At 38.7% G+C, this 23,289-nt stretch overlaps 1 protein-coding gene across 3 annotated transcripts in view; it reads left to right on the top strand.

The window, feature by feature from the left end:
• Positions 1–23,289, top strand: part of GRID1 (glutamate ionotropic receptor delta type subunit 1) — a 548,463-nt gene that overhangs the window by 220,397 nt on the left and 304,777 nt on the right. For all 3 annotated transcript variants that reach the window (XM_086616474.1, XM_086616475.1, XM_086616476.1), the window contains exon 3: positions 4,578–4,862. In XM_086616474.1, coding sequence (XP_086472600.1) covers positions 4,578–4,862 — 285 coding nt within the window. The remainder of the gene's footprint in view (positions 1–4,577; positions 4,863–23,289) is intronic.

Here is a 23,289-nt window from a genome sequence, read left to right on the forward strand (position 1 = left end):
CAAGTGCAAGGTCCTGCACGTGGGTCGGGGCAATCCCAAGCACAAGTACAGGCTGGGCGGAGAATGGATTGAGAGCAGCCCTGAGGAAAAGGACTTGGGAGTGCTGGTGGGTGAGAAGCTCAACATGAGCCAGCAATGTGCACTGTCAGCCCAGAAAGCAAATCGTATCCTGGGCTGTATCAAAAGGAGCATGGCCAGCAGGTCGAGGGAAGTGATTCTGCCCCTCTACTCAGCTCTCGTGAGACCCCACCTGTGTGAATACTGTGTTCAGCTCTGGAGTCCCCAACACAAGAAGGACATGGAGCTACTGGAGCAGGTCCAGAGGAGGGCCACGAAGATGATCTGAGGGCTGGAGCACCTCTGCTATGAAGACAGGCTGAGAGAGTTGGGGCTGTTCAGCCTGGAGAAGAGAAGGCTCCGGGGTGATCTTATAGCAGCTTTTCAGTACCTAAAGAGGGCCTACAGGAAAGCTGGAGAGGGATTTTTTACAAGGACGTGTAGTGATAGGACAAGGGGCAATGGATTTAAACTGAAAGAGGGCAGATTTAGGTTAGGTATAAGAAAGAAATTCTTTACTTTGAGGGTGATGAAGTACTGGCACAGGTTGCCCAGAGAGGTTGTGGATGCCCTATCCCTGGAAGTGTTCAAGGCCAGGTTGGATGAGGCTTTGGGCAACCTGGTGTAGTGGAGGATTTCCCTACCCATGGCAGGGGAGTTGGAACTAGATGATCTTTGAGGTCCCTTCCAACCCTAACCATTCTATGATAATAACTAGGGAAACTTCAATTAAATCTAAGTATAACCTCGAGAGATGGTCTGTTGATGGACGCCAACATTGATGAACAACTACCATGACATAATTTAATCTGCTTTAATAGGTGAATCCAGATTTATTCTTTAGGTATGGTGATGTTGATGTTTTCATCATGTTAACATGTGCATTTCTTGCATGTATGATTTGTAGGATGCTGATATCTTAAAATGAAGCCTGATGGCAGTGAAGGCATTCAGTGCAGTAAACTAATAACTACTGCTATTCATATAGCAATGAAATCTGGAGGCAGGGTTGCTAGAACATTGTGGGTTTTTTATCTGTGGAACAAATACTTCTAAAAAGAATTGTTTCTTGAAACATATCTATGTAAATATATCTACAGGATAAATAAATATGAAATCGTATTAGTGTGTATATATATATAGTGTAATAGTATTGTAATGAAAGATCACTAAAGATCTCAAAGTGTTTTGATTCCCCTTCCCCTTACAACGTGAACTATGGCACTACAAGTCTCTGTATTTCAGCTTTATGGAAATCAAGATGAGGGTTATGAAACTCATGTGCAAAGATTGCAGATTCTTCTGAGTGTTTATGAAGCTGTAACTGACATATAGAATTAGTGATTTACTCAGTCACATAGCCAGGGATGCTTGATTGTTGCTGAAAATCTATAGCTAGTGTAAAGTAAAACAGAAAATTGCACATCTTTTCTCATGTCAGTTTTTTGTGCAAGGAAGTACAGACATATGGCAGGAAATCCTGAAAGAATTGTCACCCGAGTTTTCTTCTAGGATCGTATAATCCTTGAATATTCTCCTGCAAAGGAATTTCAAGGTATCTTAACAGTTAATAAGTTTTTTGATGAATTGGAGTCTGTTATGTAGTTGTTCCCCATTGCGCTGCTCATGCAGAAAGTAATACTTTCCTTCTTTATCTGTTAAAAGCTCATTCTCACCCTTCAGTATACTAACTGTGGAGAGGTTGAACTTCTTGGAATCCGTTGTATTTTTATGTAGTGAAAGTCTTCTATTAGAAATATGGCACATTCTGTTTCACATTCTGTAATTCAACTAAAGAAAGCAATTCAGAAAATATGAAATCTTTTTTCCTTAGTCATTCCAATTTTTTATTGCCTGCTATACTATCTCGAAACAGAGAGGCAAGCGGAGATAACACTGTGCAGCATATACTTTCAGGCAGAACATAATCAATTGACAAAACATCAGAATGTAGAAGCGTATTGACTAATTCTTCATTTTAACCCATTGACACAAAGTACAAAACATTGGGATAATACCTCAGCCAAAACAGCCTTCATGAGATATTTCAGCTGTGTTTGGTGGGCTGTTCTGGGAGATAAGGGGGCCCATTTGCTGTTGTCTGTTGTATCTGTGGTCTTTTTGCTGTTAATAAGTGAGCAGCTTTTGATTAGTGTCAACCACTGAATGAAGTTATCTCTTGTTATACAACTGGTGATCAGCTCTATATTCGACAAATAAGTGACTCTCTGAATGCAGCCTCCCGTCACAAAGGCTTCGTTTTTTCTCTCCTCTTGTCTGCTTTGCAAGTAAATTATTCCTTCTACGGACCTGTGTAGCTTGCTTCTCTCACCCTCAGTGACAGCAAAGCTTGCTGGTTGGTGATGTCTGCAGGGGTTTATAGCTCAGCTCTGCTGTTCTCTCCCTCTGTTCCCGCTTCTCTGTTCCCTCCCCTACTGTGCCTAAATAAATTACCTGTATGACATGTTCCGTTTTCTCTGGCAAGAAGCCTGGGAAATCAAATCTGTTCCCGAACCTGGGTCTCCCATTTGGCAAATGTAACGCCTCCCTGCTGTTAAATCAGGTCAGCTCTCTGAAAAAACAAAGAACAATTTTGTATAAGTATAATCAACACAGAGTAAATTTAGATAATGCAGCTGACATATGTTTATTGTAAAGACTATCAAGGAAATAATTTTAAAAGCACTTAATCTTTCCCTGTTGCATTAGGATATATATTGAATGTTCTATGCGTAGAGACGATCAAATGTTTTCTTCTTCTTATCCCATATCAAAGTGAAATATATTCATTTTATGTCTAGTCTAATAAGATATTTGGAGAAACAGTTCATTGATTGCATTAGAAACGAGTTTATGTATTTAATTACTGTGGCTTTATGTAATTAATATTAATTGATAATTAACTGTTAATGACTGATAATTATTCATAACCTGTCCAGTCTCTTTGACTTTCTGGTCTCTGAAAGTGGAAATATACTGAAAAGTGTTTAGAGGAGGGAAAATAAATGCTTGTAATACATCGTGTTCATTTTTCTACTTTTCCGCTCGGTCCCTTTCCTCCAGAGATCCGAGATGGTGGGTCAGTAACAGGGTGGCGGCGCGTCTCTCCTCCATTACCAGACCTGACGCATCCCCAGCGGTCCCGCAGCGTGTGCCGTGTGTGGGCTGTGAGCAGCCCACTCTCTCGCATGCAGAGGCAGTCACCTCGTACGGGGGAAGCACTAGTGCAGGCAGCCTCCCCTCTCCAGCTGGAATCTGAATTTCCCACTCTGCTACTCTGCGTGTCCTGGAGGGGCTCTGAATTACGCCCCAGGGGCTCTTTCATATATCTGCTGTTAGTAAGCTCACGTAGACTGCAGGAGGACGGACTGTGGAGCATCTCCAGTCACCTCCTATCTGGCTTTAATATGGTGGGCCTCTGCCCCGGGGAAGCAGAGCAGCTGGTTTCCTTCGGGCAGGCTGTGCATGTGTAGGTGGTTGCTCAGGGACTGAAACAGCTACTGAAACCCCCAGCCTTCTCAAAGCAGGAGAGTGGTAGGAAGTACCAAGTACTCCTGGGGGACCCTCGGGGCTGGCGCTGCTCTCACCTGTGAGCATTTACTGTGCTGAGCTCCTGGGGACCAACTTTGCTGCTGCTTATTCAAGAGCGTTAGTCAAAACAGGCATCAACGGTTGCCTTAGTCTTACACAGTCTCACCACCACCATTGATTTAGCAGCTGCTGAGTTATAGCTGGGACCTTGACTGGAAACATTTTCCAATCCCAGCTCAATATCAGGTTGCCTTAGCTGGAGGAGTCCTGGAAAGAGTGAGCCGTGTGAGGGGCTGCCCAAGGCTGCCCAACCTGCATGGTCTGTGTTTCAAACTCATCTAACACTTCATTCTCAAAGGCAGATGGGCTCAGATGTATATGCTGTGGTTTTTAAATGGTATGTGCTTTTCCACATCTTTTAAAAGACAGCTACAGTGTTATTAGTAATGGTTTAGTCATTCATTTGTTGCCTTTGTTCTAATGAGTGCCTTCTTTGTTTGAGATATACAGTGAATGTTTTTTCATTGATTTAAAAATCTTTCATAACTCTGTTGTGTAAGACAAAACCTTGAAACTTAAATGGCTCTTTATTGTCCGAAGTCTTTATCCAATGTGCACAACAAAGATTAAGAGCTGAAAGCAGGGAAGTGAGTTTTAAAATATGGGAGTTAAGTTCCTGCTTCCACCAGGAATGACCTGAAGCAAGGGAGGTAATCTCCATCCACATCAGCTTCTGTTTGAAGAAATGATAGTAGTAATGTTATCTGTCCTCAACTTCGTCTTATCAGTACAGATTGCAGATACCGTGTCCTGCTGTAAAGGTACAGGACCTATCTCTGAAAGGCTTCAGCTGATACTGTAATAGGAATCGTTTCAGCTCTGTGTCAATGGCAAGGGCAAAGCCTGTCTTGTTCCCTTCTTAGCATCTAGGTTGGTCAAAGGAATTGTTGAGCTTGTTCTGACCCTGCTTTATTTCTTGTCTTCTCCAGCTTGTGACTTGATGACCCTGGGGATCTTAGCCTTAGTGACCTCCACTGGTTGTGCCTCGGCCAATGCCCTGCAGTCCCTGACGGATGCCATGCACATCCCGCACCTTTTCGTACAGCGCAACACGGGAGGCTCCCCGCGCACAGCCTGCCACCTAAATCCCAGCCTGGAGGAGGAGGAGTACACGCTGGCTGCCCGACCGCCTGTCCGCCTCAACGATGTTATGCTGAAACTGGTCACTGAGCTGCGGTGGCAGAAATTCATAGTGTTTTATGACAGTGATTATGGTAAGTAAAGTGGAGAATTTCAGACACTACTAAACTGTTTTCTTTTTAACTGGGAAATGGAGAGGAAAGTATAAAGGGAGGAGTGGAATGTAACTTGCTGGGCTCTTCATTGACAAAGGGGAAAGTGCTTCAAGTGGACGCAGGCCTTGGTTTAAAGGAAAGGTTTCTGTGAAAACTAGTTCTCAGACAAGTAGCAAAGTTGCTTAGCAACACCTACAAAGACAGCTGAAGTTTGTATCATCTCACACTTTTTCAGTAAAATATTAATAAAGTGTTGACATTGATTGGCAGGGGTCGCGTAGCTGTGCAAAGGAGTTCAACACGGCCTCTATCCCTTCCCAGAAAACACTATCAAAGCTGAATACTGTTCTCTTTAAAAATTCATTTTCACAACAACTATTACCATTTCTTTTTTCACATGCTTCCTCACACTGTTCTCCATTTGGACAAATTTCGCAGTGATATGCTTCCTGGCATTAAACCAAATGGTAGAGTTAGCGTTTTCACTACATCCGATGCATTTCCTTCAGTAAAATTTTTGCTTTGGGCTGAAACTTGAGGAAAAGGAGCCTCTGCCCAAGCAAATTTAGTACCTTGCAATGAGTGTAAAGAAGCAACAAAAAAACCAAATCTCTGATTGTGCAAAGCTCTCAGAGTGAAGCGAACTGTGTGCATAATTTTTGTGTTTAATTATTTTTTTCCCTCCTCTGCTCAACTGATAGGAACACTGTTCCATATGTTTGACTCATGGTATTTTCAGCACTCTCATCTTAGCATATAGAATCTGTAATGGGGGGGAAATAAATTTTCTACAGTATGCACACACTTTTGATTTAAAAGGTAATGCATATGCTTTTGGTGTGATGGCTTACTATGAACAGAACACAAAGAAAGGAAATAAAGGTTAAATTGCAGCTAGAAAAATAATCTTCTGTGTATCTGTGCACTTAGCTTAGATTTTTATACATAGTCTTCCACAGTTGCAAAATAGATCTTTATTTGCATTCTCCCTATGTAATGACAGACTTTCAGTGGTGAATCAGAGAGAAAGAACATATTTGGTTTTGAAGTTTGGCTACTCTTTGTTTTAAAAATCCTAAACAAAAAGGCTATGCAAAGAGTCTTGAGCTAGAATGAGTTCTGAAAGTCTTGGGTTCAGCTTTCTGTTCTCAGTTGTTAGACATGTCACTTGCTGTTTCTTCAACAAGCAAATTGAAGATGATGAGGGTGATTTTTAAGTAGGCATCAACTGAGGCTTTAACATCCTTTTAATTATATAGAAATATTTTAAGCATGAGAAGGCTACCGTAATGCTTGTAGAATTAATCTGTAGACTTAAGAATCTAGCAACTCCGAAAATAAACTACCATGTAATTACTGTCCTATGTAACACTTGACCAGTGAATGTTTTGAAAGCAAAAACCACAATGTTCATGGTAGGTGCTCTTTTGGTGGCCTTCTGGTAGTGATGAGAAAGTTGCTATGTAGCAGATGATTTGGCTTAAAAACATAAAATTGTTTTAACAGTTATTACTAAGAATGAAAACAAAACAAAACACATCCTTTTAAAATGTCTTAGACATCCTTCTAATAGTTACTGTTGTTTCTCTCCTGCTGATTTGTAGCTTTAACCTTCCAAAACTACCTGAGTCAGAGGTCTTCAAAGGGTGTGGTTGAAACCCCTGGGAATCCTGGCTCTGCTAAACACCACAAATGCTCTGTGTACAAACTGCTGTCACTCACTTTCACCTGGTAGAAAACCTAGTTACTGAACTATGCTATCACTTATTGCAGTAGTATATCTGTGTTTCTTTGTGCTCTCTGCAGAGGGTTAACGTCTCAGTACTGAATCCTGAAATTTTTAATTCCAATACTCTGGAAATTCAGTTACGATCAAATTTATCTTTCCATTTATCACAGACTGACCTTCAGTCTGTACGAGTAAGATAGACACTAAAAGGGGATGGAAAATTGCCACAGGCGTTCTGCTCCTTCTAGTGGAGAGCATGCTACATACTGCAGCTGCCCATGCGCTTTCCTCTTCTCTTCCTCTTGGATATGATAACCATCTCATATTAATTCCACTAGAAGTACCTTTTTCCTAAGAATTTGCGGAGAGGAGTTTTCATAAAGAAGCCAACTGACCCTTGCCAGCTCTGGGCAGGCGTTGGTGAATAGAGGATAAATAACCCATTTCCCAGGATATTGCACACAGAGCTCAAGAACAGCAGCCTGGCTCCCTGGACATGCCCTTGCCCTCATTAGTTAGCTTCAGCAGAGCTGTACTTGCACATCTCCAGCAACATTTCCCTGCTCATTGTGCAGGAGTTGACTGGTGGCCATGAGGAGGGAGGTCACTTGAAGAACACATGTTTATAATTACGGAGAGTTTCCAGCACTGGGATTTTGTGTTTACTGTAATAAATGGTCCTTCTCTACCTGCTCTCTGGAAGTTATACTATTCCCTTGAGTAATGTTTTAATTTGTCCATCTGCTGATGTCTAAAAACCAGCCAATCCCTTGGTGCCCTCCTTGTGGAAATTGTCAGGTTTTCCAAAGACAAAATAACATTGCACAATTTAAAGTCCCATGTTTATAGTAATTCTATGCTATACTGGACCTGAAAATGATTTACTTCATAAATTAGTTGTCCCTTATCAGATGTGCATTTTGGATTATAATTTCTGCACTGTCTAAGTTAAGGAAAAGCAACAGACTTGGCAATCAAAAAAACAGAGTAGTCACTGACTACTGAACAGAGTAGTCTAACAAGCCCCTTAATATTGTGCTTCTGATAAAATATGCCTTGTTTTAGACTAGATTTTTTTACCGACAGAAATCTGTATGCACAACTTCAGTGAAATAATATGGTCCTTTTCAGTAAAATGCCTTAAATTTCGTAACAAAAACTGGAGAGATTTCACAGGAATGTAGAAGTTATTTAAAAAAAAGATTGCTAAATGGAATGGTAGAAAGAGTACAAACTGTGAAGTTCCACCTAACGTGAAACCAGATTTTAGATTTTGTCACTTGTGTTGAAGAAATGGATAATAGCAAGAAACGAGTAATAGCTTGGTTCTGGACAAGTGACCTTTCAAAGACCTCAGATTTGACAGTTGCAGCATTCAAACTCTTCTTCATGGTGCACTGTTCTCCTACTGAGCAGTACCAATGGAGGAAAGGTCAGTTGATACATATCCATACAGTTCTCCTGTATTTGTATAAGAAAAGATAAGAGTTCGTATAGATACTGCATCTTCTTGACTCAGCCCTTGTTTTTCTACCTCTTTCATTTATGGTTTGTGCATAATTTTAGAAGACGCACAGAAATCTACTTACAGAGATCTCTTAAGAGATTAATTGTAATTGATCTCTTAAGAGATTACAATGGGAGCTTTCTGCTGATGAGACTGTTGCTTAATATGAAAATGATGGTTAGGCATTATAGGAATTCAAGTCAGCCGTAGCTAAGTCTCCTCTCTTGCTGATGCGTTGTAGAGCTGTTGGAGCTCAAGGCCGGAATGAGACGGCACGAGCCCTGTCTTTGTCCCTGCTATTCTTTGCCATGTCATCTTGAAGAGACTTTCTGGCCCCTGTATGCTTCCCATTCCCATCTGTGAAATGTGAAGAAAAACCTTCTTCCAGTGTGACTGAATTGGTGTTTGAAATTTCTTTACAAATTCTTCAGGCAACAGAGTAAGTGGCATATTCAGGAATAAAGCAATTCCAGTAACAGCTCAAGGGACCAGGGTCATGTTAAATGTAGTGTTTTACCGTAATGGTCTTCATGAAAATCTCATGCTAAATTGTGATATTTGACACTAATTTTCTGGGGATAAAAACGAACTGACCTTAAATTTGTCAATGGCTGTCAGATGGTGCTCTGTGGAACTATGTCTACCCACCTGTTAAAGAGCCTGCAACAGGAGTCAGATCTGTTGTGTCATCTTAAAAAGCTTCAGCTGTGCTGATGTGTTTTGAATTGCTTTTTCCTCCACAGGAGCATCTTTTATACCTCTACATATATTGCATTAGTGTGTAAAGGCCTACTGGGAAGTTTAATGCTTTATTTTGCTGACCTCCTGAATGTAGAAGCATCAGTAATCAAATCTTCTGACACAAAAATTGGTAGCATGGCAAGTTTCATAAAGAATCTTACCAAGCTCTAAAACGACTACAGGTTAAAAGCAGTGGGTGCTGTCCACAGTAAGATGAGGTAGGATAATAAACAGTTGAAAGTGTGCTTCTAGGGTGAGAAAATAAACAGCTGTATGGTTAGAGAAAGGATTTGAGAAGGATTTTGGAAGCTGGATGTGAGAATGAAACAATGAGAAATACCAAGTCTTGTTTCTGAAGATAAATGTGAGTAATAGCTGTGTTTTCCTTAGATTAATCTTACTGTTGAAAAACATGTTGTCTCTGTGGTTATATCAAGTCTCTCTGCTTTCCTACATTCATGTGCACATACCCGTATTACGAAATGTAAGACAAAACAGGTTTTTTTAACTCCGTTTTGTCAATGAAAATAATATTAGACCTGTGAAAGGGAGCTGTAACATTTTGTTCTTAATTTTTCAATAAGTGAGTGTTGTACAAAAGTTCTACAGAAAAACTTTTGAAGAATTTTGTGCCTTTCAAATCTATACATGGAGGTTTGTTCCTACAGGGGGGAAAAAAGAACCCAAACCCACAATTTATTAATTTATAAATTATTTTCAATTTTGATGCTGCATTAGTTTTGAATACTTCCTGCTGAAACTTGCTATGTAGAAAGGACTTGGTTTTCAATATAATGAGTTTCCTGGGAAACTGTTTCTTACAGCAAATACTTGGCAGTTTTTTTTCTGAGTCCTACCTATCAAGGGCCCCATCTTTGACTGGAATTTACAGAAATTATGCTGTCAGTAGTTTTACAGCTAACTATTGATCCTGGAATGGACTCTCCCTTGTAAAGGCTCCTTTGTGCAGGCTGCTACTCTTGCAATTATCTAATTTGCAAAGGGATATAGTAATGAAAATTGAGAAATACATGATTTTACACAATCCATCTGTAACACTGCAAATCAGTTGTGATGTGAAGCTTTGGCTGTCAGAACAAAAGCGAAGTAGAACATTTGCACGTAAGCTACTTCAATCTTACTTGCTTTGTTTTGTCTTTAAGATTTCTTTTATTCTTTTCAGTATAAGTTATCTTCTGGTTTTTGCATCATTATCTCAGCTACCAGACAACCACTTCTGCATTGCTAGGGCTGCCATATTTCTCTGCAGACTTTTCCAGTGAGTATGCCTTGTTTATTGCAAATATAGGGCATTTGGTGCTTGAGAAGTGTTGAACCAACTGCCCATGTGTTGGTATGTGCCCGTTCAGAAAATCTGACACTACCAGAAAGTGTTAGACTTTTTCTGCATGTGCTGTATGGTTGAGTTTGCGTATGACATTAACAATACCTGGGACGTTCAGTTGGTTGAAGCATTCCAGCTGGAACTGTTGCAGAGAAGCTTGAATTTGGATTGCTGTGATTGAATAGTAAAACGTACAGAATTTAAACAGCCAGTCTCAGAGTAAAGGTAACCTTTTTATGGTCAGCAATCCGCAATAACAATGACTTAGGGAATCTTTGGACGTCTCTGTCATTGATGCTGCTGAGTAAGATGAGAGAGGGAGGAATAGACTTGGGCCTAAGCACCTTCTCAACCAACAAAGAACAGGGTCGTCTTTGCATTTATTCTGCACAAATTCTGCATCACCTAGTTATTCATACATAACCAGGGCTACTGGATGTCTGGACTCTGGGCAAATAAAAAATCTTCAACTTCTACTTATTAAAAATGAAGCCTTTCCTGTGGAAAAAAAATGTCTCTCTCTCGTAACAGTATCATCATCATTGCTGCTGCAGAGAATGGCAGGAAAGAAAGAATTCAGCCAAGTTCTCCAAGTCTGTGGGGAGTTTGTGATGCCATGGGGTAGAGGAAAAAAAAATTGACCTTTTGACTTTTACATTGAATTTTATTTGGAAGCTAGTGAAGAAATGACATTGTGTGTTCCCATATTTATCCTTGAATCACTTTTCTGACTGTAACAGCACTTAAAGTAATTGGCCTACTTAAATTAAGCATGGATTTTTGTCATTTTTGATAGTATTTTTTTTATTTAGTAATGCATCACAGTATATAACACTAAATGTAATTAAAGAAAGTAAATTTCACTTCAAATTATTACTTATAAATTAATTCTAGTACTTTGATTTTTAAGGTACATGAGTAAGCATGCTAATAGCAGAAGTAAGACGGCCCCCCCTTTAACTCTTCTGTAATACCTAGCAGGGTATGGGAGGGGTGGGCAGAGGTAGTCTCCCATAAAAGCTATTCACTAAATGCTTTCAGGGCAATGCCTGATATGATATATAAAGGATTTTAAAGTTATGGTGAAGTCTGTATTCTGAATGTGTGCTGTCATAGCCTACCTGGAAGTTCAATCGTAATAGAAACCAGTCAGAGATCTTTGGACAAAAATTTTGGTCAATTTTAGGCAACTTGTCTTACTCATAAATTCAAAGCAAGTTAAAGAAATAATTTTGACCTTTGAAACAGTTTAAAAAACGTTTTGCAAAGAGAAGACGCAGATTTGTTTGAAAAATTGAAAATGCTGTGGAGCAGCACTTTGAAAACAGAGGGCTTGCACTTTATTCAAAATAGTTATTTTTAAAATCAGTTTGTATTTTTTTTCAGAAGTATATTTCTAGGGGGAAGCTCATGACAAGAATAAACGAAAAACTTTTATTAAAAGCAGTTTTCCACTAGTTTTTCAGGTCAGTCATCTAGTCAAAAGTGATTATTAGTCTAGTCCTGAAGGCACTCATTCTGCATTCTTTATTGTCTCTTTTTCAACTCATTGTAACATTTTAGTGAACACTTTCCAGGCTTGACTTTGCAGAAACTAGTGACTCTGTTTCTTCCGCTTTATATTCTGAAACAGAGAAATGTTTCATAATACATCACACTCTGTCTAAAGAAAGTGCAAAGTTCAGCAGTTTGGAACTGGAGAGTGCAAATTAATTCATTTTGAACAGAGAGGTCTTTGAAAATTGTAGATGTCATCTGCAGAAGGTCCTTAGTTCTTGGACTTTCCCTGACTGATGGAAGCTTGAATCTCTTGACTTTTCAAGCCATGGCATAAAGCTAAACTGTTTGTTCAGGCATGTGGGAATGACAAGGAGAAATGTAAGGATGATTCGGTGTACTTGAGCAGGGAGTCCAAGGAACTAATTCCAGAAGGGAGGCTCTTGAGTTCACATTTGTTAGAGAGAGAATGTTTATACATCCATTTAGAAAGTGTTTGATAAATGCATAGCTGGAAATTGAACAAGAGAAAGACAGAAGTCTGGAGGATGTGTGTAGGGCTTCAGGCAGTAACACCATCGTTCTGAGAAAGTATATTCAGATATCTCAATACATAATGAACTTTGGTGAATAAATTCCTAGTCTCTATTGTCTTTCATGGAAAGCAGTAGGGGAGATGGAGAGAATACATACACACAGATGCACACACGCGTATATATATACTATGTATGGATTTCAAGAAAAGTGCTAAAGGAATATGCGTATATTTACATACACATATGTGTATATGATGTGTGTAAATGTATACATGAGTTCATATAAGGAATCTAAGAAATGTATTTCCTCTTCTCCCTTTCTGGCTTTCTTGAGCACTGTTTCCATAGGCTGGGGCTAGCACTTCAGCCAGGACTATTCCTTTTCTTTGCTGATCGATGATAAACAGTGAATGAATATACTCTGGAGGATTTTTTTGTTTGTTTCTCCTCGGCTTGTAGTGCATGGTGGTGGTGTACATGAGAGAAGAGATAACATTATTAGTCATTGTCTTCATAGAAGGAATTAATCTTGAGGATCACAATGAATGTAAAATTCCTGAAATCTTTTTAGAGGAAAAGTATGGTAGGGAATGTAATTCTTATAGATCCTTGAGGGTCAAAATGGTTTTCTACATATTGTGTGACTATAAACAAGTATGTGATATTGCCACTCCTGCATATTTATATGCTTGTGATATATTCAAGTATTTGTAAAGTGGTGCAATACTGCATTTGTGTATAAAAATATTAGACAGAATCAGACTTTTGTTCAACATCTGGGAACTGGAAAGATCTTATCCATGTAATCCAAGATCACTTTTAAATGTAAAGCCACAAATTAATTTCTTTTTTTCTTTCTTTTTTTTTTTTTTTCTGAAAAGATAAATTAAGACTTTAAATAGTCTGTACTGCAGTAATCTTTGTGGAATATGAAATAAGTATCATTCACACTGTGAATTAAAACAAACACAAGGGCCATTCTCCTAGCCCTCGCAGAAATGCAAGATAATCTTGTATTTTGTAACAGCAAGTAGGAAAGCAAGATATTTTTCCTTAGCTGAAAAAGAAAAAAGAGGCAATGATTGAGAAAGGTAAGCAAAACTTGATTGATTTTTCAGGTGGAGGTGAATGCAAACAAAGATAAGTTACATAGTCTGCCTGGGAGGTTATTAAGTCAGGAAATGGAAAAATGTGAATTCCTGTCAGTGAAACACTCTTGGGAATTGTACTGCACAAGTTTCCACCTCTGTGCTCCCTCCCTTCAGGAAGTAATCCATGTGAAACTGCATAGAGTCCCTCAATCATGTGGATCTCAAAGCACTTAGAGTTTTCTGGGCTCAGAGCAGAACCTCAAGTTGTACACTCAGTCAATACCGGAGTCATTTGTGTTATGCACTACCTTTATGACTTTATGTCATAGTTAGGTTCTTTTACCATAGTATCTGAGCAATTTAGTTTCATGCATTATCCTACAAGATAAGGTAGCTGTGCTTGTTCCATTGTATAGAAATTGTAGAGACATGGGATGTGTTGGACTGTTAAAACATTTATGTGACTATAAACTAGGCATCTTTGATTGCAGTAAGGTTCTGAAACTTGTTTTTAATGTCTAGCTGGCTGTCCACGGCTACGCAAGGTTCCCTTCCAGGCCAGAGGTATGGAAAAGTGGCAAAATTTGCTCGCTCTTGGTTTGTGCTGTGCAGGACTCTTGTACCTTCTGCATTTATGTCCTGGTGTATTTAACGTTTAGATCTGTTGCTTTGGGAGTTATTTTAAGAGTTACTTCAATCATTTTAGAAGAAAAGGCATCATTAGACTGTGAAGAATTAAATAAAAAGTGGAGGAAAAGAGACTTCACAATTTGGAATATTCAGAGTCAGAGCCTATTAGGAACGTAATCTGTATGTCTGAGGTTCCATCGGAGAGTGATTTAATATTCATCATGTTATTACAGCATTTACTTAAATGGAAATAATGCATTATTTTTTGCGTACAAATTCAGTAAATAGGATTAGTCTCATTACTGGGGAACATTGAGTCCTACAGAGATCCTTTTAACACTGGATGTTTTGTTTTCGTATCTCTCGCTTTAGTAATCAAGGCCCAAATAGGCTGTTTCTAACAAACATCTGGGAGACTCATGGAGGGATTCAAGAAAGAGAAAAAAATTGAATAGCAATATCCCTGGCATTAATTACATTGATAATTCCCCGAGATGGGAGAGCTCTGAATGGAAACATAGCTACAGTACTATTTGGAGGCAGTAGTTTAGTTCATCATTGGAAGACCTTACGGGGTCAGGAGCTATTGATGGTTCCCATTTCCTAGCAGCCTATCTCATCTATCAGTAAGAATCAAATCCTTGGCTGGATAAATCTTCAGCTGTCACATAGCAGACTTGGAAGGAACTAAGGATAGTAATTCAGCTCTGGTATGTATTATAGCTGGCTTGAATTTCATTTGCAATGTGATCGTGATTTCCTCTGGTCTGCCTCTAGCCATTATTTGCTTATATCATCAGCAAAATATCTTCGTGGCAAAGCAGTCATGCAGAGTGAGGAAAATAGAGAAACTATGCCATGGAAGAATGGTTGTTATGTTTATACTAAAAGACCCAGAAATATTCAGTCCATGAAATGCAAAATACCTTCCTTGCATTCCGGACCATAACCCAGAGATCTCATTTGTCCTAATGCAGCTCCTCAGTGATTTTGAAAGTCGTTTTGCTTTGGCCCACTGATATTAGTATTTCACATTGCCATTAACAGGAGTTAAGATATATCTTGTCTTCCCAAAGCCATATTATACCATCAAGGGAACTTTGTTAAGAAAGGAATAATCCATTAGCTAGAACCAACACTTCTCTGTAATCGCCTTTATCCTTCAAATGCCAGAATCTTTACAGGAAGGAACCGTCTGTCTGCCATTTATTTTTCTAAGTAGGGATATGAATCCCCTTTGCTGTGGACGAATAATTAAAGGTCAAATCCTGGCATTGTGTTCATAAGTCAATGCAGCCTAAGTACTGACACCTAGCTGGATACCCCACCAGGCACTTGTGGTGCAATAGAAATCCTGTTGGCTTGAAGGAACAGTGTGCTTTAATTTTGAGTGAATAACTTCCCTGTTGCTCTGCATTAAGGATGCTGTGTTATGATTGGCTTGTATGGAAGTATATATAAACCCATCAAATTTTATTATATAAAAAGAAAATAATGCGGATTGCAGATATTTGACTCCAGTTGACAGTTCTGATGCCCAAGGTTCATTCTCTCTCCCTTTAGTAAGCAGTATTTGGCGATATACTCTCTCTGCTGTACAAAAAACCAGCATCTGTGGGAGTCTTCGTGGTGGTTTATATCTTTTATTCTCTTCCATCTTGAGCAAGTCCAGACTTACGTGACTGCAGTAATTAAGTGAAACAATATATTACAGTATTAAAAGAGGAATAACAAGGGCAGCCTTGCAGTGGGAAGGGTGGGAGGTGAAGAAAGAGAGACACTTTAAATGTTAGATTATTGGCTAATTAGCGGGGTTGGCTGAGTACTGATGACAGATGTGTTTAAGTTTTTCCTTCTCTCAAATCCTGCTTGCACCAGTGAAAAAGAACAAAATTACAAAACGTGGTAACAGAAGGGGTTGGAACTCCAGAGACAAGAGCGTTTGGCAAGTACAGAACCCTCTCAGTAACCACGAACTGACTACAGGGAGATGTCACATTGCTGTAGTGGCATTACTGCCACTATGTGACAAAGTGTGTTTTGGTCGAATCGCAGACCATCCTCTTCCCTCCCAAGCTCATAATGGTGCCCCTTTTGGCATCTCTCTCCCTTCTTCAGCACTTCTGTGTTTCCTGTCCATCTCTGTACGCAGAAGAGAAGCAGACCCTGCATTCGTAGCCTTTTCCATAGTATCTAGCAATACTCTTTCTGTTTAGATTGCTATAATTTAGCCAGTTCACTTTGGATGGGGTTTAGTAACTCCTGCTGTGCAACAGTAACAGACAGAAAATCAGCTAATTAGCAATAATAGAAATCTTGAATGTTTTTTGATTTTGTTAGAGAACAATAAGACATTTAGGACCACTTCAGACAGTTGCATCAGAAAATTATTTGATGGTTTATAGCATGATGCGATTTGAAAAAATTATTAGACTTAAGTGGCAAGAGTGAAAACTACAAAGCAGTGGGATTTATCTGCTTCCCTTTACGGACTTAGCTCATGTAGTGATGGTGATAGAAGGGCTTAATTTCATTGACTCAGCAACTTCATTGCAGCACATTTAAAAAAACAGTATAAAAATTAACTAAAAGCTTCATTTTTGGGGGGAAGTAGAGAAGGAAGCTTCTTTTGTAGACAAATCTATTTTCTTGTTTAAGTTAAAGAATCTGGTTTGAGTTGGTTTAAACAGTAAAGAATAAAGATGAAAATCTTATTACCTTCTTTTTCAGTGAAAGGAGAGATGTACATGATTCTCTAATTATGCAAGAACTGATGTATCAGTGTAACTTTGAATGACTGAATAGTCTTGAAATCCAGATATAAATGAGTAATCACTGGAAGGAAATTGGAGAATTTATAGCCTATCTAAAATACTCAGAATGACTCCTGAGTTCAGATTCTGTGACAAAGTTTTGCCTGATATGAGGAAACACCTGCATGAGGCACTTTTAAAGATCAGAGCATGATACTATCTGTGCCAGGAGGCCCATGAAAGAGTATCAACTCTTATCCTGCTGAACACACACGTGTCGAGTCCTCTATCTTTGGACTGAATAGAGGGACTGTAAAAGCTAAATGTAACCTCAAATTGAAACACATATAACTTTGCAGAATGAGCTGTCTACGTGTATGCAAGGACTGAATAGTTCAGTTTGTGTTGAATTTTACTCGGTCCCTGAAGAAATATGGCTTCTGTGATTATGCTCTGCATGTGTGAGATCATCTCTGTTTGTGTCCTGAATAATTTTGATATTGTTGACCAATTTCAAACCAATCTATTTTGTGAGAGGTCTCAAGCCTTTTCTATACTATTTGAAAAAATAGGTGATCAACACAAGGAAGAGCTCCAAATTCCTGCTGTACAGCAAGGTGCTGTGCAAACTCAATAGCAAACTATTAGATAGCAAAGAATCAGCCAGAGAACAGCAAGTCCTCCCTTAGGTTTGACAATCAGGGAATTTCAAAAGAAAACAGTCTTATAAAAGATTCAAGAGTGCTAAAAGTTTTAATCAAACATTCTTAAACAAGAGATAATCCAACCATCAGACACAAAGTCACAAGACTCATGACTGTCATTGCTTAGCAAAGGGTTTGTTTCTAATGTTCCAGTGTTCAATCCCTTCTGTTTGTTAATTAACTTTGTGGTTTATCTTCCTCAGCTGATGTCAGGAAGACTCATTGTCATTAGAATAAATAATGCATTGGGAAGGACTTGTGGTTAATGCAACATCTACCTTTCTCTTTTTCACTTTTTTTAAATTCCTCTGAAAACGGCCTTTTCCTTGCTTGCGACTTCACAGAATTTGTTCTTCTGCGCACTGTGGCCATTAATCGCTTTATAGTAAAACCAGACAAATTTGAGACCCTTCTGCTGCAGAAGGGCTGGCAGTGCCACCTGAGGGAAAGGAAAATCCTTACAAAACTAATAATTATCTGGAGTAGGGGAGAGTATTTGAGAAGCTCTGACACTTTACAGGAGAGGAGTGTGTTTTCATTGCAGGTTTTTAATATTAATGTAGGAAGAAAGATCATCCTTGCTATCTAGCAAAACAATAGCTAATTAGATTCTTGTTTGTTAATAACAATGAAAGCTTAAGTGTTAGAACATCAGGAGAACCATCTGGGGATTCTGAATGATTGTTTAGAAAACAAAAGCCTAGTGGAATTTCCCCTTTTTTTTTTGGGCACCTCTGTTTTTCAAGTATTGCTCCAGCAGAATCTGTAGGGATTTTTTTTTTTTGTAATGGATTAATTAGAAAATTAGGAGGTAAGAATACCTATGACTTTTGTGCGTAAATGTGAATGATTTTGGAGGTGTTTAGATCAATGTGTTCCTGAATGTTCTTATTTATGTTACCTACTTAACTGAAAAAAAAAGAATCTCTCAGTTGAAATGCTGCTATAAGGAATTGATATTGATTTGAGTATTCTCTTCAGCAAAACATGCTAACAAAAATTAGCATCTAAATGTTTTTTTTCTTTAATAATGATTTAAAGACTGGGAATTGGCAAGCAAGAGAGATCTGTGGGTTTATATGCAAATAGTTTTGTTTCCCACACGTCTTAGGTGGGAGGATGGCTGCTTTTTATTTAACTAATTCATTATTTGCTGAAGAGATGTTTTGTTAGAGGGAAAATATTCTTTCTTTTATTTTCTTTTTTTTTCCCTATTTTTAAGGAAAAAGGACAGAATCTGATAACGATCTGAAAGATGGATTTTAAACATTTAGTATTTATTGCTGTTAATTACTGTGGTAATTGTGTAGAAATGGCAATGTGCAATGTTAATTTCTAGTTTATTTATTTGAAACATGCAAATGCATCCACATGCAAGTTTTTCACTAGCATATGTTGTGTAGGATGCAGCCATGTTTTCAGACACCAGAATCTCCCTACAGCTTGTCTTTTTGTAAGGTGTCTCTTACAGATCTTGACCTGTTGATATGAAATGTTATAGGTTTAAAACAAAAAAAGGTCCAAATAGTCCTTAAACTTAAAGAGCACAGAAGCCGGCAAGATGCTTCATCTCTATGCTTTGAACTTTATTTAATTTCCAAGGAGAAGTTTTTGGAGGTCCAATGGCAGGGGAGATGACTAAGTTCTATTGCCTTTTAATGTCATCTAAGTGCTTGATCCAGTGAAAGTTTTGCCTTTTGAATATGTTTTCACTAATACCTTTATAAAAAAAAGTCAAAATTTAATTTTACTGGAATTTAGTGGAATCTCCTGTGTATTATTTCAATGTCTCAGAAGACTGCAGAATTCTCATGGAGAAGGATTTATATATGTTCTTACCAATCACATTTGCATGTACATGTTCTCATCAGTCATATTAATCCTGGCCCCAATTAGTCAATCAGACTTTAATGCACCTAATTCTTCTCAGCGTGTTTTGCACCTGGACTTCATCACTCAGGTTTATGTGCATGGCCTGTAACCTTCCAGCTATCACATGGATTGCAGCAGCCCTAAATCTAATACGAAGATCAAGCAATGTTCACATCCCTCTGGCTGTGACTTTTCCACAGCTTTTCTGTCATTCTCAAATGTTCAGATCTCGGGTATGGGGGGCAGATGAGGGGAATTAGATTTGTTTGGTTTTAAAAGTGGTAAATATTTATCACAAATGAAGTTGTTGGCAGTGGTGAAGATTGAGCTGAAGCCCAGCCCCTAAAGCTTCTTATTAAAATGGTAGTAACATAAGCCAACCTAAAATTTGGTTGTTTGTACATTTCAAACAAACCTTTTGTTAATTCTTACTTTTAGACAAAAGGTGGTAAGGCCCTACTTTATCATCAGTTCTGAAAGAAAACTCTTAATATTTCTTCAAAACGGAGGTTGTATTTGTTAGCATTCCTGTTGGAAAGAGCTATTTCTCCTCTTTGATTCGTTGACCTAAAGTGCTTAATAAGGCAAGGGATTATTGAACCAATGGTGGTTGTTTTTTTTTTTCCAAGGTACAAGCTTCAGGAGGGGCCTCACGGTACTCACAGGCAGTTTCGTTCTCTATTTTAAGGGTGAGGAAGTTAGATCAGTATTTATTAAGTTTGAAGTGGCTTCTGTGTTCATTTGTGGTTCGTCTGACAGCCATGCACTTTGCAGTTAGTGTGTCTATTTAAGGTTCAGTCTTTGTTTTTTACTTGCTTCACACAGCAATGGGGAATGGAGCTGCCCCTATTAGAAGTAATTGGTGAGAAGCCATAACTACTGTCACACTATGCAGTGAGGCTTATATCTCACTTAGTTGCTGAGGCTGCATGTCAGAGCCTTCAAAAGGCTCTGCCTTTCTCCCTTTGTGATCACACATTACTTCAGTGGCTTCACTGGAATGTAAATCTTGCGGACTGTGTTATGGTTCTGTCCTCCTTCTGCTTGTGGGCTTTCCTTCTCAACATGAAAAGCTGCAGAGTCATTTGGGTAGCATTAATCAGGGGCTAATCAGGAGCTGGTTGTCTTTCTTTCCCTGCAGTTTTCACAATTAGGGACGTGCCTCTTTGATAGCGGCTGCTTGTGCTGTGACACAGGAGCTAACAAAGCAGAGCCAGCTTTTTGAGAAAGTGCTGGTTTATTTTGCATGTCAGTCCTTACGGCTGGCCACCTGTTGCTGAGACTAATTGGTAATGTTTGAGGATCAGTAAAGGATAGGAGAAAGATGGGATAAACCCATATGCACACAACACCCATGAACATATGTGCTTAGCCTATTTCAAAGGGTGTGCTTTTGTGTTTGTATTCACATCCTCATGCTGCATATGAGTGTGTAATACATAGATATGCTACTTATATACACACACATATACAAAGTAATATACACACAAGTGTACATATATCTTTGTAAATAAAGAGCAAAGGCAATTCGTGATAATATTGATGAATGTCAGTTACTTGAAGTCTATAATTCAGCTTTAAATACAGAGGTAGCACAGAAAAAACTTGTAGGAATAGGAGTTTGGTTTGGTATCATTTAGACATGTTCAAAAAGCTGAATCTTTCTGGAAAAAAATGCAAATTTCTTTTTTTTTTCAAATCAACGCCCAGCTTTCCAGATTCCCAAATAAGTCAGTGTTGTGAAGTTGGAAGGTAGGGACTAATGCATGACATCAGGCTTTATAGGAACATATCTTCACTGAAATTGTGTACAATTTCTTGTACTTGTTCCTTGTGTGCGCACAGGACAAATGCTAGCTATGTATACTATCTTTGTAAGTATACACAGAAAAAAACCCAACACAAAACCCCCTGGAGATGAGCAGTGCCTGCTACTGTTAGAGCTATAAAGCATTTCAAGTTATAACTTTGTTTCCATGTAGCGCTGGTAGCTTTCTTTACCATTCTGCTTTCCAGATTAAATTTGTTGTTTGGTCTGTCTTGGAGAGTGAATTATTTTGGCAAGGTCAGGCTATGTAGGCAATGTGATGTTGTTTTGCGAACGTAAAGTATCTGGCAAACCCAGAAGAGTTTTTCTGCTTAAGTACTGTGAGCTGAGTAATCCTGCCTCCTAGGATTTTCTTCTATTTTTACTTTTTCCCTTCTGTCTCTCCAATGTATCAAATGGAAAAGCTATGATTTCCATCATACAACATAGCATATGCCAAGCACTCAGTTATCGGAGGCTTCCCAAGGTAAGACAGCCCAGATGTTAGTCTTCCCCATACAGTGGATGTATGAAGTGTCTTCTCCGTGACTTCTCCTAGCTTAGTCAACACTTATTATTATGCATAATATAAACAGAGTAGTGTAAGGAAGTCCATGTTACCTTAGTTAGCATTCATGCTTAGACTTTGCTGAGAGCTTCTGAGAATTTAATCTGATAGATGTGGTATTTGAAGTTAGCTTCACGCTTATTATAATTAAAGTCAGACAAGCTGATAAATATTGGAAATGTTTGGCTGTAAATCCTGATGATAGTCAAGGTAAAATATGTTGTAACCTACCTGATACTGAAGCAAAATTAACTGAAGGTCTTGTCTCAAGGTCAAATTCATCTTCTTTTCAGAGATTAACATATGTCCTATGTTAAATTGAAAGATAAAAATTAAATGTGATCTTAAGATGTTTGAAAGTTGTGAGGCAGTAGAATATTTTAGTGTGTATTTAATTACACTTTGAAGGACTTCCGCCTGAATGTCTGTATGTTAGAGGAACGAGTGCTCAGGAGACTATGAAGAGGTGTTGCCTTCTTGTGCTGAACTTCTCTTTTAAGCAGTTTTGTTTACTGTTGGGAAGTATTAAAAAAATTATAATAAAGCCTCCCACAATTTTCTTACTGTAATGGGTAGTGTTTCATATCATTATTAAGGCAGTTGACAGAAGGTACGCAGGCCAGTAGAGATGTAAGTGTTATACAGCAGATTGAAGATGGCTAACCGAATTTTCCTGCTCCCCAAGATGTTTTGATAATTGAGAACTTGTTTTGCTACCCAATGTGCATTAAAAGGGCAATAATTACAGAATCTGTCCTATCATGCCATGTTAATTTTGAATTCCTGCTGTATTGGTCTCTCTTTCATTGTACTCTGACACTTATATGGCAAACATTATGACTGGAAGGTAATTCTGCTTCAGATAATACTCTCTTTCTCTGATGTCCTTGTATACTGATGATTGAAAGTTTAATATGTTTACACAGAGAGGCTTCCTGCACAAAAGTGATTATGTTTTCTTTTGAGAGTGGGACTTATTTAGATAGCAAATGTTTAATTAATCTTCCTGTTTTCTTCGCATGATTGAGGATTTTTTTAATGGAAGGTATCTACTAGTTAAAGGGGGGAAGGAGGACAGTAGCAGAGCAGGGTTTTTATTTTTGAGGGGTTTTGTTATTAAGAGTGTATCAAGATAGGAATTGTTTCATAACTCTCTGAAGGATAACTTGTTTATTAGACTCTTTGGAACAACATTATGCCTGGACAATGGGGGACACATCTGTCCCTTGGGAGTGCAAGGGCAGTGTCACAGCTGACAGTGCTCCCCTTTGTGCTGCAACGCTGGAGAAAGGGTTTGGCATCAGGAAGGATTTAATTTTGTGCAATACCAGAAAGCCCTAGGAGGAGTGCTGGCTAACCCAAATGGTAGAGACCAGGTCACCAGAATGACTCTAGATCATGGTAAAAAAAGGTATCTTTCCTGCAACTCTCCTCTCCTCTGTCACAGATCCTTATGAAATACGTGGCTTCCGTGCAAATGGATGACATAAAGATACTGTCTGCTTCTAGTTTAACAGTGGTAGCCGTGAAGAAGGTCTAGCTTTTGGTATTTACATGGGAGAGTTCTCTGCAGCCACTCGTGGTTTCTGGCAAGTGAGGGCTGATAAGAAAACAGTTACAATATGT

Source organism: Tauraco erythrolophus, chromosome 9 (assembly GCF_009769465.1).
Source record: "Tauraco erythrolophus isolate bTauEry1 chromosome 9, bTauEry1.pri, whole genome shotgun sequence".
NCBI classification, from domain to species: Eukaryota; Metazoa; Chordata; class Aves; order Musophagiformes; family Musophagidae; genus Tauraco; species Tauraco erythrolophus.